Below are 14,466 nucleotides of genomic sequence, written 5' to 3'. Positions count from 1 at the left end.
CCCGCCCGAGGTGTTTGAGGTTTTCCTAGGGTCTTCTCGTGACTGTTACACGATTTTGGTGCCCGATGGCCTCTTTTCAGGCTTAAGTGCTAGAAAAGTGTATTTTTTTACTTAGTTTTCAAACCGCGAGTCCCGTGCTTGTTCCGGAAGTTTCCACAACTTAGATTGGTCCCTCCCAAGGTGTTTGAGCTATTCCACGGTCCTTCTCGTGACTGTTACACACAGTTTTGGCAACCGATGGCCTATTTTCGAGCTTAATTGTGAAAAAAATGTCTTTTTCGACTTAGTATTCAAAGCGGTAGTCCCGTTCTAGTTCCGTAAGTTTTCACAACTTACATTGGTCCCTCCCGAGGTGTCTGAGCTGTTCCCCGGGCCTTCTCGTGACTGTTACACGATTTTGGCCCCCGGTGGCCTATATTCAACCTTAAGTGGGAAAAAAGTGCATTTTTGGACTTAGTTTTCAAACTAGGAGTCCCGTGCTAGTTCCGTAAGTTTAGACAACTTACAAGGGAAACGAAAATATCAGGTTTGTCTATATTTAACTTCAGAATTTTGTATCCCTTCTAAGTTCTAGGTATCAACATCAGAACACACAACTTTTCATACCATATAACATAAGCAGCAGCCTGGGCTTGAAATTTTCAAAAAAATAAAGCCCTATGATTTATATCTTTCTCGATATGCAAAAAGTCAAGCACTTGGCATGAGCCCATTGCTCGAAGGGACTAGGTTGCAATTCAAGTTACTGATCATCACAACACCTACCCAAAGAATGCAAAAATTGCAGAGTTAAACTCTTATTTGAAGTTCAAATCCTAGAACTACAGTTTCAGCAGAAACTCTCTATACAACATTAATTTCATGTTCGTATGCATAATTGCACACCAACGCATCATTTTTAAGAATGAGAATGCTTCATCATCATCCTGATGAGAAAAATAGCCACATAGACCAACCAAATTAAAGAAATATCTAGATTGCCAGGTGGACCAAAAAATATGGATGAAATATACAGGAAGGGCATCTCAAATTTTAGTGCAAAATATTTATACATGTGTGCTTAATATTCAAGGTGAATATGGGTACCAAATAATCCATGAGGCAACCAAATAATCTTCTTGACTCCAAGATATGCTTTAAGTTCATCCTCAACTAGCTCTTTAGTCAAATGAGGGTTCCTGTTTTTATTCAAGAGGCACTCCTCGGTAGTAAGACAAGTCCTTGAAGGAAGGAAACAATTTATGAACAAATATGAAATATGCAATATTCGAAACCATAAGAGTATAGCTAGAAATCTAGTTTTGAAATGTGTTTTGTGTAAACAAACTATACAGTGATGCATTAGTTGATGAGACAAATAGAATATGACCTAAAGAATCATTACAGAAAGAAGAACAATAAGCAGAGGATTGATGAAGGTTCATTATTGGAAGAGAAGAAGGAAAGGAACTCCTATGGCCCCTTTAATAATAAAAATAGTGAGCTATCATCAAGCATCACCCTAATAGATTTTATATTCCTTGTGTTATTAGATTATAATATATTACTATTCTAGAGATTTTGGTTTGGAGATTGGGAACATGTGCTTTGAAATATGTCACACTTCATTCCAAAACATAAAATTTAATGATCTAAAGTGATCCATAAAATGTATTTATTCCTAAACTTTTTTTTAAAAAAAAAATAAAATGTATTTTTTCACATAAATATAATGAGAAAAATTGTAATCAAAATTGGTTTCCAAAAAAGTTCAAGCCTGATCTATGAATCACCAAATAATCCCTTTTTTTAGTTCAATGTTGCCCTATAATCCCAACATCTAGACTGTACTAACACGAAGTGTCAGTACAACTTACATTGAGGGAATTCCAAGGGTATCAAGAACTATCCATGGTGTTTTTTCCAAATCAGATTCACCCATGGCGGTAGTGACAGAGATATCATTTCTTCATAGAAAATGAAAGTGATTTTAAGAAGCAGCTGGAATAAGGCACTACATTACTCGGCTAATGTAACCCCTTCCTGCTCCATCCCTCCCTGCCCAACGTCAATTGTTTGTCCAATAATGCTACTACAACAGATTCTTAGCTTTTCATTCATAAGAAATGAATTTTAAGACCAAGACCTATTAAAACAAAGGAGCAGCTATATTACACAATTCTGGTGCAATTCTAAGCAACCAAAAGGCAGGTAATTATCTTCTTCTATTTCTCTGTATACGTATCATTTTGTTTAAAGTGGCTTATGAACACTTAACAAATTACAGCTGAGGTGGTTAGAAATGGAATTTGTTAAAAACTACTTTATGCACTTTTAACATCTTGAATATCTTGAATAAAGAAAGGGGGATCAACTTTGTACTAGCCTCCAGTATAAAAAATTTAAGCAATCTCTTCGCCAGCTATACATGTGCATGTTATCATATATGTACGAATGAATGAATTGGCGAGAGAAACAACCAAATGTTCTTCAAATATAAATGTATCAATTAAAAAAGGCCAAACATGGCCATGTATAATTTCCTTGTAATGTAAAACACGATACCTTCTCCATCTACGTGAATGGCTCCACCTTCAAGAATCATAGAGTGAGGAAACCTAGGAACTCTCTCGACTTCCAAAATCTAACAGTTAAAGAAAAAAGTTTGAGAGAATATAAAAAGGAGTGTACTCTCCACACACACACACATGCACACACGCGCGCGCGCGCACACAAAAAAAACATGTAAAAAATTGAAACAAACAACTTTCTAACCTTCCTTGCCGCATGAATAATTGATGCCTAGAAATTTCAAACCAATCAAAGTGCAATTACTTTTATTTAGATAGATCAATAGAATAGAATTTTACTTTTCTCAAAGCAAAAAACTATACAGCAATAATAGATGGAAACTGATGCTATTTGTTAGTAACTGCACCAAAGTATAGGCGATGATATCAAGTATCAAGCAACACTTAATCAGGACAATGATTAGCAGTATTTTGTGGTTCCAGCGCAAGGGTAACCCAACTAATGGACAAGAAAAAGCTTTGGAATCTTACAATTGATTATTGTTCAAAAGCATCATTATTTACAAATATGCATCAGTTATCAATATTCCAGCAAGGAAGCAATGGTTAAATCATGTTTGCATACACTCGATAAATTGCTGAATAAATGGATTGCTAAAAAAGAGTAGTTACAAGTTATACGATTCATTAGTTCTTGCCAAAGACCCAACTGTGGCACTTTCAGAAAGTTCTAAGGGAATATTAAATAATTTAACATAGTAGAAATTATAAATACATATTCTACAGCCTAACCTCCATAGCTATTAAAGTTCCAATCAATTCCGGCAAGCATCCGCTCCAGGTTCCCCAAACTTGATTTGTTGTCTCTTATGACAAACTACCCAAACAGATGTCATCATTTTAGAGGTTAAATAAACTTTTCAGTTCATAACAATATCAAGAAAAGCATTACCAATAAGAAGGAAGATACTCACAGTTGCTCCCAATTTGCTAAGCAGTCACACAAGGAGGGTTCTTTCCATTCTAGTTGCTCCCAATATGTATTATTATTTCTTCTATGATTTTGCTAAGCAGACGCAAATGAGGAATAAAATGATTAATATTTGCTCCCAATAAGTATTATTTCTTCAATTGTGATTTTGATGTTAGAGCTAGTCCTAGGCATTTGTACATCAACTTCTCAGCACACCAAAATCCCATCCAATCAATTTCCATTTGATTCAAATTCTTGTTAGCCCTCCAACACATAGGAGAATATAATGATTGATGCTGGCCCTCCAGTACTAGTAAATCAATGACAGCCTAAGTTTTCTAATCCAAGATTAAATAGTCCATTTCCCGCGTATAGCCCATTTCCTGCAGTATAGCCCATTTCCCGTGTTTCAAATATTAAAATAAAATGAACTTCAAATTAATTAATTTGTGGGGTTTTTTTTATTTTTTATTTTTTATTATTATTTTGATCAATCACATTATGTTGTCACACATACATACATGCATCTATTTATGCGATAAGTTTCAAATTTGATGTAATTGCCTTATGAAAGTAAGTTATACTAATACCTTGCAAAACAACAATAACAATGGCATCAGAATCAAACTTCTTTGGATGGAAGTTAATATTATTTTTATCAGAAGAATAAAAAATTTGGTAGTATTCAAAGTAGATGATTTTTTTTATGCAGCCTTGGAATATATATCTTCTTATGTTGAACTTTTTCCGGTACAGATGAAGAGTGTATCAGAGACAAAACAGAGCAAGAACAGGGGCAGGACAGTGCGACCGAAGAGTTCGAAAAAAATGATGCCCAATTCTCTGACTCGGCAAAGTTAGAGGAGATAGGAAAATCATTGAGCATAAAAAGGGAGGAAGGGAAAATTAGGGCACTCTCGGGACGTGTATTCAATTTCCAGGGCAAAAACTTAAGAATTCACATTCGACCGACTAACCCATCTCGAACATTCTCATCCTTGGAATAGTCTAATTTAGAAGCCAAATTGAACACAAAAATGAATATATAACACAAAGAGAATCAAATTCTACAGATATAAGTTGAGAATTCAAACAACTAAATTTGGCACAATTAATATGTATATATGTAAATATATAGCACATATTATGTATGTAAAATTACTAACCTTGTCAATTGTGGCGTAAATGGACTTGTTCTTGAAATCCCTCGACCTGAGCCGTGACCTCCCAATCCCAATCCCCAGCCGCTGAATCAGCGCAGGGTGGGGTGGATGCCGCCACAGCAGGAAGAAGCGATTTCCTCTCAACCAAACTGGCCCGGCGGCTTAAGGAGGAGGTGGAGGGGCTCTCACAGTACTGCCCATCATCATCGTCATTTTCTCCGGTGATTTTTTCCCGGTGGTAGCGGCGTGGTTTTGCCAACTGCGAAAGCTCTTTCTTCGCGGTGGCCTTGTCTTTGGATCCCGAACCCACTTCCGCAAATTTCCTTAGCAGTTCATCTGATGAAGCCTTCGCTCCCACTGTTCATTCTAGAGAGAGAGAGAAACCCTAACCAGAACTTTTCAGAGAGCGATAGGCAGAAAACGGATGTGAGAGCTTAATCGTAATGAGGAGAGAGGAGGATAGAAAGATGTAACGGGAACACTTGAAACAATTTTGTGAGAGAAATGTACCGTTGGGGGGCGGGGGCGGTGGTGAATATAGCCGTTGTTGGGAGGATACAAAACGATAACAATTAGGGCGGCGTTAGGGTTAGAGAGATCCCCTAGAATGAATGAGATGGATCGGACATGTGTCCCATTAATAGAACGAAAGGTTGTAATTAATTCGTTTTGGTGAGGAAAAACTATAAAAAAAAATAATAATAATGAAGAAAAAAGAAAAAATATGAATAAAATGAGAAAGAAGCTTCAAACTGTATCATCATCATGAATTTTGATCTGTAAGATTTAAATAAATAAAAAAGAAGATTAAATCGATTCGATAATAAGATTGTTTCAAATCTGTATCATCATTATCATCATCAAAAAGATTGAAGAAGAAATGTGAACAGAATGAGAAAGAGGTTTCAAACTGTATCATTATCATGAATTTTGATTTGTGAAATCTAAATATATAAAAAATAAGATTAAATCGATTCAACAATAAAATTGATTCAGATATGTATCATCATCATCATCAAAAGATTGAAGAAAACCAGTGAAAAAAATGAGAAAGAGGCTTCAAAAGATTAAATCAATTTGTTGATAATAAAATTGATTCAGATTTGTATCATCATCATCATCATCATCATCATCAAAAGATTGATCTAGATATGTATTTCTATATGCATATATATATATATATATTTACAGACCCTACAAAGAAGATTAAATCGATTCGATAATAAAATTGATTCAGATCTTTATCATCATCATCATCAAAAGATTGATTCAAATATGTATTTCTATATGCATATATGTATATTTATAGACCCCATAGTCCGAGCACCAAAGATTGATTCAGATCTGTATCATCATCATCATCATCATCAAAATCAAAGTGAACAACAAAATCAGCAGATCCGATCAACGGACATGGAGATCGGCGGAGGAAATCGGCGACAGAAGGTCTTCCATGGCTGACTTGAACAAGGGATGTTCATCATCATCATCATCACCGAGGGCTGATTTGTGAAGCACTAGTGTATAGATCAAGAACAAGAACCACTCACTATCCACTTGAATCAAAAGATTTCTAAAATGAAGTAGAGTCTCAACTCAAAATCAAAGCTCTGTCCCTTCTCTTGCTCCGGTCCCTTCTCTCTCTCTCAAACTCTCTCACGAACTAGTGAAAGCGAACCTAGAAAGTTGATTTCTATTTGTTGTTGTTGTTGTTTTTTTTTTTTTTTTTTTTGAAATTACTAACCAAAACGACGTCGTTTTAGTTAGTTTTATTTTGAACTTTTGGATCACTCACTTCAGAGAATCCCACTCTAGAGGATCCTGATAGACAATTAGGCGCCTCCCACATATTTGTACTCGCTGGCAACAATGCTGACTACAACCCAATAAAATAAGGGAGAATTACTCAATCGTGGACTTTGAGAAAAGTTGATGATGCTGTCTGTCCCGGGTGGATGGGTCGGGCTGGTCCAGGCTTTTCAAGTTTCGGTTTAGGGTGATGATTCCATCAAATGACCTGCATGCAAGTCCAAAGGGGAACGGGGAAGTCCCCCAGTGAACCCTCCGACGTGAGAATTAGTAGAGGAAGAAGGAAATGTAGAGAGAGAGATGGAGAGATCAAAAGCTTAACCTTCCTCTTGTCTATCTATTCTTGCTTATATCCTTTGGTAATCATTTCACTGTCCCTTGTGACGTGCCCCCTTCCGCCGAAAGCCTGTGCCGTAACTTACCTTGTTCAGGGTGAGGGGGCTCTGTTCCGACGGGGAGGTGTTGTCGTAATAAATGCTGTGATGGGATGCATTAATGGTGATGTGTTGTGGTAATAACTCTGCAGATCTTTGTCTGCTGATGTGGCCCGTGTTCCACCTGCCATATGCCCGAATGCCATTGGCCCCCTATGTCTAGATGGCCTCCAGCTGTCCTGGGCTTTGCCAACCGAGTTATGCTATTGGTCCTAAGCGATGGGTTCGGGGTGGTTTGCTGTGGGCCGTATGCCTCGTGGGCCTATCCATGTCAGTAGTCCCCTGTTTCCGAGTGCAGCTTTAGTCCAACGAAGGGAATAGTAATAAGGAAGGGAAGTTCGAACCGAGTGGAGAGGTCTACTGGAAGTCGTGCCGATCGCAAGGGTGACTGAGCGGGAGAAGCTGACCGTGAGGGTGGCCGAGTGAGAGGAGTCGACCGTGAGGCGTACCGACCGCGAGGGTGGCCGAGCAGGAGGGGTCGACCGAGAGGCGTGCCGACCAGGACGGCGCGGGGCTCAAAAAGAGAGGGGGTAGGGTGAGGCCATGTGATGATTTGAAATGGAAAGGACAGGGGAAGGGGAGGGGGCAGTGCATCGTGGCCATACACGTGGTAATATCGTGGGGGAAGTGAAGCGTTGGAGCAGAAATGAAACGATAGGTCACGAGGGGGGTTTTGAAAAGGCGATTTTGGGTGATGTTGTAAGTAGAGGGGCAGTCAACCACAAGAAAGGTGAGCAACTTAGTGGTCTGCCGCGGGTGCTCACCAATGGTGATAGGTAGATCGATGGAGCCGATGGAGGTCACACGGTCGCCGGTGAAGCCGACCAGAGGGGTTTGGAGAGGAGACAAGCTTTCTTCCCCAATCTTGAGCTAGCGGAAGCAATTGAGGAAGATAATGTCTGAAGAGCTGCCGTTGTCTATGAGGACTCGTCTGACTTTGTAGTTGGAGAGGATGGCGGAAATGACAAGAGGGTCATCATGTGGGTAACGGACTCCTGCATAGTCAGTGTCGGTGAAGGTGATGGGTTCGATCCATTGTTTTGACTGTTTGGGAGGTCGGTCCACCGTCACCACTGCTTTGTCTGAGCCATGCCTGATTTTTTTGAGTTCTACCTTCTAAGCCGAGCGGGATGGTCCCCCGCAAGCAAGGCCGCTTGAAATAACTCGGATTTCTCCGACTGGTGGAGGGGGATTACCAGGAGGCCGAGGCTGTGGTGGTGGGCAATCGTGGCCTTGGTTAGGTGGAGCTTGATTGCGGGGTGGTGTTTGTCGGCGATTGTTCCTGGTGAGGTCGGTTCTTTGCCTCTGTGGAGAGCAGGTGTCTATGAATCGGCTGAGGCGGGCCTGGCGTATGAAGGTCTCGATCTGATCATTGAGGTTAATACACTCGTCGGTGGTATGACCATGGTCTTGGTGGAAACGGCAGTATTTGGACTGATCTTTTCTAGTGGAAGGGTTTCGTGAAGGTAGGGGCCACTTGAGGGGGTAGTCCCGCTGGATCTGATTGAGGACGTGCTCCATGGGGGAGTTGAGAGGTGTGTATCGCTCAAACTGACCGGGCGATCGGGTCGGAGTCGACCGGTCGGCACGAGGGGGTCGGTCATTATAGTGGGGTGTTTGGCTATTATACTGGGCGGCTCTGGGTTCGGAGTCTTTCCTCTTGTCTCTAGGGATCGGATTTTTAGGGGTGGGCTCTTGCCGAGTGGCCAGGGAATCTTCAGCATTCATGTATTTCTGGGCTTTGGATAGTAGGGCTGCCATGGTGGTTGGAGGGTTTTTGGAGAGGGAGAAAAGGAAATCCGACGACCGCAGGCCGGCCATGAAAGCGGTGAGGATGACCTTATCGTCATTCTCCACTACTTGAAGGGCCTCGGTGTTGAAGCGGGTGACGAAGCTGCGGAGCGACTCCCCATCGGTCTGACGAATGTTTAGGAGTTGGGTGGCTGGGCGTCTCTGATGCTGAGCCCCGATGAAGTGGCTCAGGAAAGAGTCACTGAGGTGTTGGAAGGTGGAGACGGAGTCCGCCAGTAACTGGCTAAACCACAATCGAGCTGATCCCTTTAGTGTCACTGGAAAAGCTCGGCACATGATCTCGTCAGGGAAAGCATGGAGGATCATGAGGGTGCGGTAGGTTTCCAGATGGTCGACTGGGTCCGTCGTGCCATCGAAGGAGTCAATGGTAGACATTTTGAACTTGGCAGGCAACAGTTTGTCGCGGATGGAGGCAACAAAAGGCAAGTTGGCGGTGGCTGAGGGCTTGTGCTGGATGTTCTGCATGACCCCTTGTAGTTGGAGTTTCATGGCTCGGAGTTCTGCGTCCCAAAGGGGAATGTTGTCGCCATGGTCGGTCAATGGGGGCTGGACACTGCTGGCTTCCCCCTCAGGGGCTAGTTGTCACGACCCGAACCCGCCCCCGTGGGTTAAGGACGTAACCGGCCAGTAATCATGAGATTACCTACGGCCTCAGACTGTTCTAAACGTATTTTAACAGAGTTAATGGGGGCCAAACGGAAGCAAAATTAAAAACTTTGTCCATAGAGCCGTGCTTATATGCACATCAAACAAACCATACTCAGATACGTTAATAACTCACATTAAAAGTACGGTTCCACAAATTTCATTACAGACAGGATCGTCCAAAACAAGTCAACCTATAATAGACTATGTACAGACATGCACTAAGTCCTTGCCAACAAGACAAAACATAGGTACATAGTAAAAGGGCAAGGATGGTCTCATGCACGAGGCACAAGGCTGACTCTCCCAAAACTCCTGTTGTTTCTAGCAGACTTCACTGGGGCTGGGTTTGGACTTCCCTTGGCTCACCTACAAATACATGAATGAGCGTGAGCGATAGCCCAGTGAATAATATCAAATATAACAGTTACATAACAATATGTAGAACAACATGCTCCAAACGGCCTTGGGCCCAATTCGTACTTCTGTTTAACAACAAAATATATATATATATATAACTATACGAAATGCAAGTCAAGTAACTGTAGTTCCAAACATTCTGGCCTTTGGCCCATTCAGATTTCCATTCATGTCAAAACGGCCTTCGGCCCATTCATTCATGTCGAAACGGCCTTCGGCCCATTCATTCTTATCAAAACGGCCTTCGGCCCATTCATTCTTATCAAAACTGCCTTCGGCCCATTCATTCTTATCAAAACGGCCTTCAGCCCATTCATTCATGTCAAAACGGCCTTTGGCCCATTCATTCATGTCAAAGCGGCCTTTGGCCCATTCATTCATGTCAAAACGGCCTTTGGCCCATTCATTCTTATCAAAACGGCCTTCGGCCCATTCATTCATGTCAAAACGGCCTTTGGCCCATTCATTCTTATCAAAACGGCCTTCGGCCCATTCATTCATGTCAAAACGGCCTTTGGCCCATTCATTCATTTATTCTTGTCAGACTTTTGTCCACAATCCCGATTAACAACTCATAATATTTATAGGGGAATAACAATTGGACATTGACAAGTTTTCAAATATTGATATTACTCACAGTGATCGGCTTGTGGATGCGCCCTGGAGCTTGACCCTACACATTTCATGAATACAAAAGGGTCACTAACAGTTCAATCCGTTCTTTAATTCACATATACCTCTTTAGGCTTTGTTCTTATCTCATTAACTCATTTACAATGCTTAACATATGCCTAAGAGTGCTTACAAGTGAAAGGGAACGGAAAACGAATTACAGAATGCATGAACAAAATTCCAAGAAACAGGGTCCCCGCTCGAGCGTAAACTTCTCCGCTCGAGCGGACCCTTAAGGCCTGCAGAGGTACTGGTTGCATGAAAGATGAGCTCGAGCGTGGGATAGAGCGCTCAAGCTGAAGGCCTGTCTACGAAAATCCACGCTCGAGCGTGGAGTGTCCCCGCTCGAGCGGACATCCAACTCTGCAAAAATGCTGGGAGCACGATTTTCCCGCTCGAGCGGCCATTACCCCGCTCGAGCGGACCTCAAAAATCTGGGTTTCCCAGATCGTGTTCTTGAGCTCCAAATCGGTTTTCCATCCACATTTCTTGCATGCAATGGTTCAAATTACACATTTACACATGCTAACATGCTACTAATGCAAGATTACAACATTAGGAAAGCTCAATTACATGGATTACATGCATGTCCCAAAATATCTCAAACCCATCATCAACATGCTCAAATTCAAACATTCAAGACTCATACTCCCATGATTTGTACATGCATGTGGGAGATGCTCATCATTCTCAACTTAGATGGTACAAATGGTGATTACAACGTGAGCTTTAACCAAAACTCTACATGAATCATGTGCTTCAAGCTCAAACATGCAAATTCAAAGTAATTTCTTACATGCATGAGTTCTAAGACTTCAAACTCAACAAAAATCAACTCATTACATGTTCTTGATCACAAATAACCTTTGAACTTACAAATTACAAGTAAGAGTCCAGGAATTCACTTACCTAAGAGCTTCAACACTCAAGCTCTAGCCAAATCTTGAGCTAGATCTTCAAATTCCCAAGTCTTGAGCCCAAATTACACAAATCTCTCCCTTTTTCTCTCCATGGCCGGCCTCTCTCTCACTCTCAATTGTCTAACTCAGATTTTGAGTTTTAAGAGGGCTAAAGGAGAGTGCAATACAAATACACAACAAGCCCCACTAACAAATATTTTAATATAAAATAATGGGGTACTTAATTTATCAATTTAATCAGTTTAAATTGACCAGAATCAAATTCCAATTAAATTTCACCGTAGGCTCTAAAAATTATGCCAACCACAATGGCGTAATCAATTTCGGTTTCCGTGGCCGATAAGGCCCTCAATTGATTTTCCAAAGCAGACTACTCAAACAGATATTCCTACGATGAACAGATAAAATTTCAAACCACATATTTTCACATAGTAGAACACCAAATCATATCAAAATACATAATCACATTATGTTAAGGACCAATTAACATATTACGGAACAGGGGTATTACAGTCTTCCCCCCGGTATCCCATAAGATGTTGATATTCCTGCACCTGTAAATACTACTAGGTGCTTACTCTACAAGTACAGAAGAAGAAATTCAAAACGGTTAAATAATAATTAATCTAGAAGAGATGTTTTTGAAGATGTAAGAGACAATGTGATTAATTAGTTTTAGATTTTAGAAGTCCTTAACCTTCTGTATCATCAACGCAAGCTTTTTAATCTGCCATTCAACAGTAAAACAAATGATATTAGAGAGCTGAGACAAGATCACAGAACCTCATTTCAATGAAAATATTAAAGAAAGGTGACTAGTGATAGTTAATAGTTCTTACTGATTTTCAGAATTTCTCAGTATAATATATACAGTGTGTACCCTTCATCCTGCATATGTATGGATATGTATTTGATAAGTTTAACAGAGGGTGGAGGAGTCTACATGATTGGGTTATTCTTACTGATTTTTTCTTTTTCTTTTTGGTAACTGATAAGTTTCTCTTTCTCTTTGCTCTCTTATTTACTCTCCAGATTTGTTTCTCTTTGCTCTTTTATTTACTAATATATATATGCATTTTATTTTGGTTGACATGGATATGGATTTAGATTTATAGATGTGTCTTGAATTTTGGATTTGCTGTCAAGGTGTTGCTTATTTGGTAGGTTATGCCTTATTTTGAAAGTTCTTGGGAATTAGTTGTTTAAAGTCTCTCCCTAGTAACGTGCTATAATTATTCAGTTTTAAAAGCTCTCTCTTATGTCACTTGCACTTAGATGTACACTTCAAACAACAATTTTAACATCTGCACTAAAGATGCTCTTAGTCTAAGGACCTACTAATACAAATAGAATTAATGAAAGTTAGAATTACTCAACGGGCATGAAAATATTGTTGCATTATGTAAGCATATTGGCTAAGTTCTAGATGTATTCCAAACTTGCATTATCATTAGGAAACAAAATCAAAGGCAAAAAAAAACAGGGGTATGAACTATCATACAATAATTTGTTGATGATAACCAGATATAATTTTATGTTCTTATGATAATATATAATACATGAAAGGTAAGCTTTTTTGGCAATTCCTGTCTTTGTTTCAGCTCGTTTCTGCATAATCTACTATAGTTCCTATATAAAACAGTGGACTGGGGAGAGGCAGGCTTTATGGATCTTTTAGCTAATTAAAATCCACCGTTCTGTTGAGTGCCTAAATTCACTAGTCATATATATATATATATTTTTTGGTTTTAAATTTATGGAAGTTTGAAGGGGACTTTTGAAGGTTTTGATTCCAATCTTTAAGCAGGGAACTAGACTAAAATTTGCAATTTTAGTTTTGTAAAATTTCAGTAAAACCTCACCAACTGATGTGGCTATAAATTGTAATTTTCCTAAAAGCTAGTAAGGGAACTATAAGGTACAATGGTAAGTAAACCCCCTTGCTTCTTGTCCTAAAATCAAGCAACACACTTGTACTTCTTTTCTTATGGCAACTGGCTTGACAAAACAGCCTAAGAAGATATTATGTCCTTATCCTGTAGTTACATTTTCAACTCCTTCATTCCTTTCTATTTTCCATCCTTGTATCAAAAAAAGGATTGATCTTATTAATGCCTTAATGCTCTATTCAAATGGGTCCGTCACTATTAGCTTGTTTTATTCATCTTGCTAAATCCCTACCCAGAATATTATAATTTTTGATCTAACAGAAAATTGGTATATAGTTATTGAACAATACAATACTTATATATTATTAGGATCAAAACATGGTTATAAAAGGAGCATTAGAAGAGCATTATGAAGTTGGTGAAACTTAACGAAACCCACCCAATTTAAATAGAGAAAACAAGCTGACCATGACAAGATTTAAAGGAACAACAATAAAACACTCTAATCAATTTGAATTTTTTATTGAATTGAATCTAGTTCTTAGCTCTTTTTATTTTATTTTATATTATATATATTTATTTTCCCCCTCTTGTTTCTGTTAATCTATGTGAATATTCGATGCCAATTGATTTCAATGGAAAGTACATCCTACACTCTCTGTGTAGCTGTGTTTATTTCATGTATATTCAGTATCATCCTTCTAACTATTCAGCACATCTTTATCAAAGATTTGAAAGGGCTTTGAAAGAGAGCATTTCTTCAAATGTAAGAATCCAAAAATTTCAACATTTTGCACTGTAGTTTTGCCTTACTAGCAGATTCAACTTTAAAATAATAATAATAATAATAATAATTGGACTGTCAATAACATGTTGTCATTTTTACTTGTAGTTCATAGTTAATGTTGTCCCTATTACTTGATATACTAGTTTGACCTGTTGCTCATGCATATTTTGCCCAATAATGCATATTTTGTCCTATTGCTCATGCATAGTTTGTCTTGTTGATATACTAGTTTCTCTTCTCCAGTTCCCTTGACCTGTTATTAAAGGTCTATAATGTCTCATAGCCTAATACATTGTGCATTGTTGTGCATTGTAAAAACTCAACCATAATTCTATCAGAAATGATAACCCCCAAGTAGGGAAAAAAATCCTTTTGCTCTCCACATTATGAGCATTTTTTTTAGTGGTTAGAATGAGAATCAGGTAGAGATAT

General features: G+C 39.3%; 1 protein-coding gene across 24 annotated transcripts in view; it reads right to left on the bottom strand.

Moving 5' to 3' along the window:
* Nucleotides 1-5,259, bottom strand: part of LOC114306956 (proteinaceous RNase P 1, chloroplastic/mitochondrial) — a 49,618-nt gene extending 44,359 nt beyond the window's left edge. For 4 of the 24 annotated variants that reach the window (XR_014349719.1, XM_082903646.1, XM_082903649.1 and 1 more), the window contains exons 1-4: nt 4,650-4,788; nt 3,485-3,576; nt 3,303-3,387; nt 2,545-2,623 (exon numbers count right to left, since the gene is read on the bottom strand). Coding sequence is in view for 13 of the 24 variants with exons in the window: in XM_082903646.1 (XP_082759772.1) it covers nt 2,545-2,623; nt 3,303-3,308 (85 nt within the window). In the remaining 11 variants the exon portion in view is untranslated. Of the gene's footprint in view, nt 1-1,086; nt 1,221-2,544; nt 2,624-3,302; nt 3,388-3,474; nt 3,867-4,649 lie in introns of those variants that run through there. The other 20 variants (XM_082903655.1, XM_082903658.1, XM_082903650.1 and 17 more) reach the window with 16 other exon arrangements.
* Nucleotides 5,260-14,466: the final 9,207 nt, after the last annotated feature.

This window comes from Camellia sinensis, chromosome 13 (assembly GCF_055761805.1).
Source record: "Camellia sinensis isolate YWXY chromosome 13, ASM5576180v1, whole genome shotgun sequence".
NCBI lineage: Eukaryota > Viridiplantae > Streptophyta > Magnoliopsida > Ericales > Theaceae > Camellia > Camellia sinensis.
The sequence above is the reverse complement of the archived record's forward strand: the minus strand, read 5'-3'. Positions and strand labels throughout refer to the sequence as shown.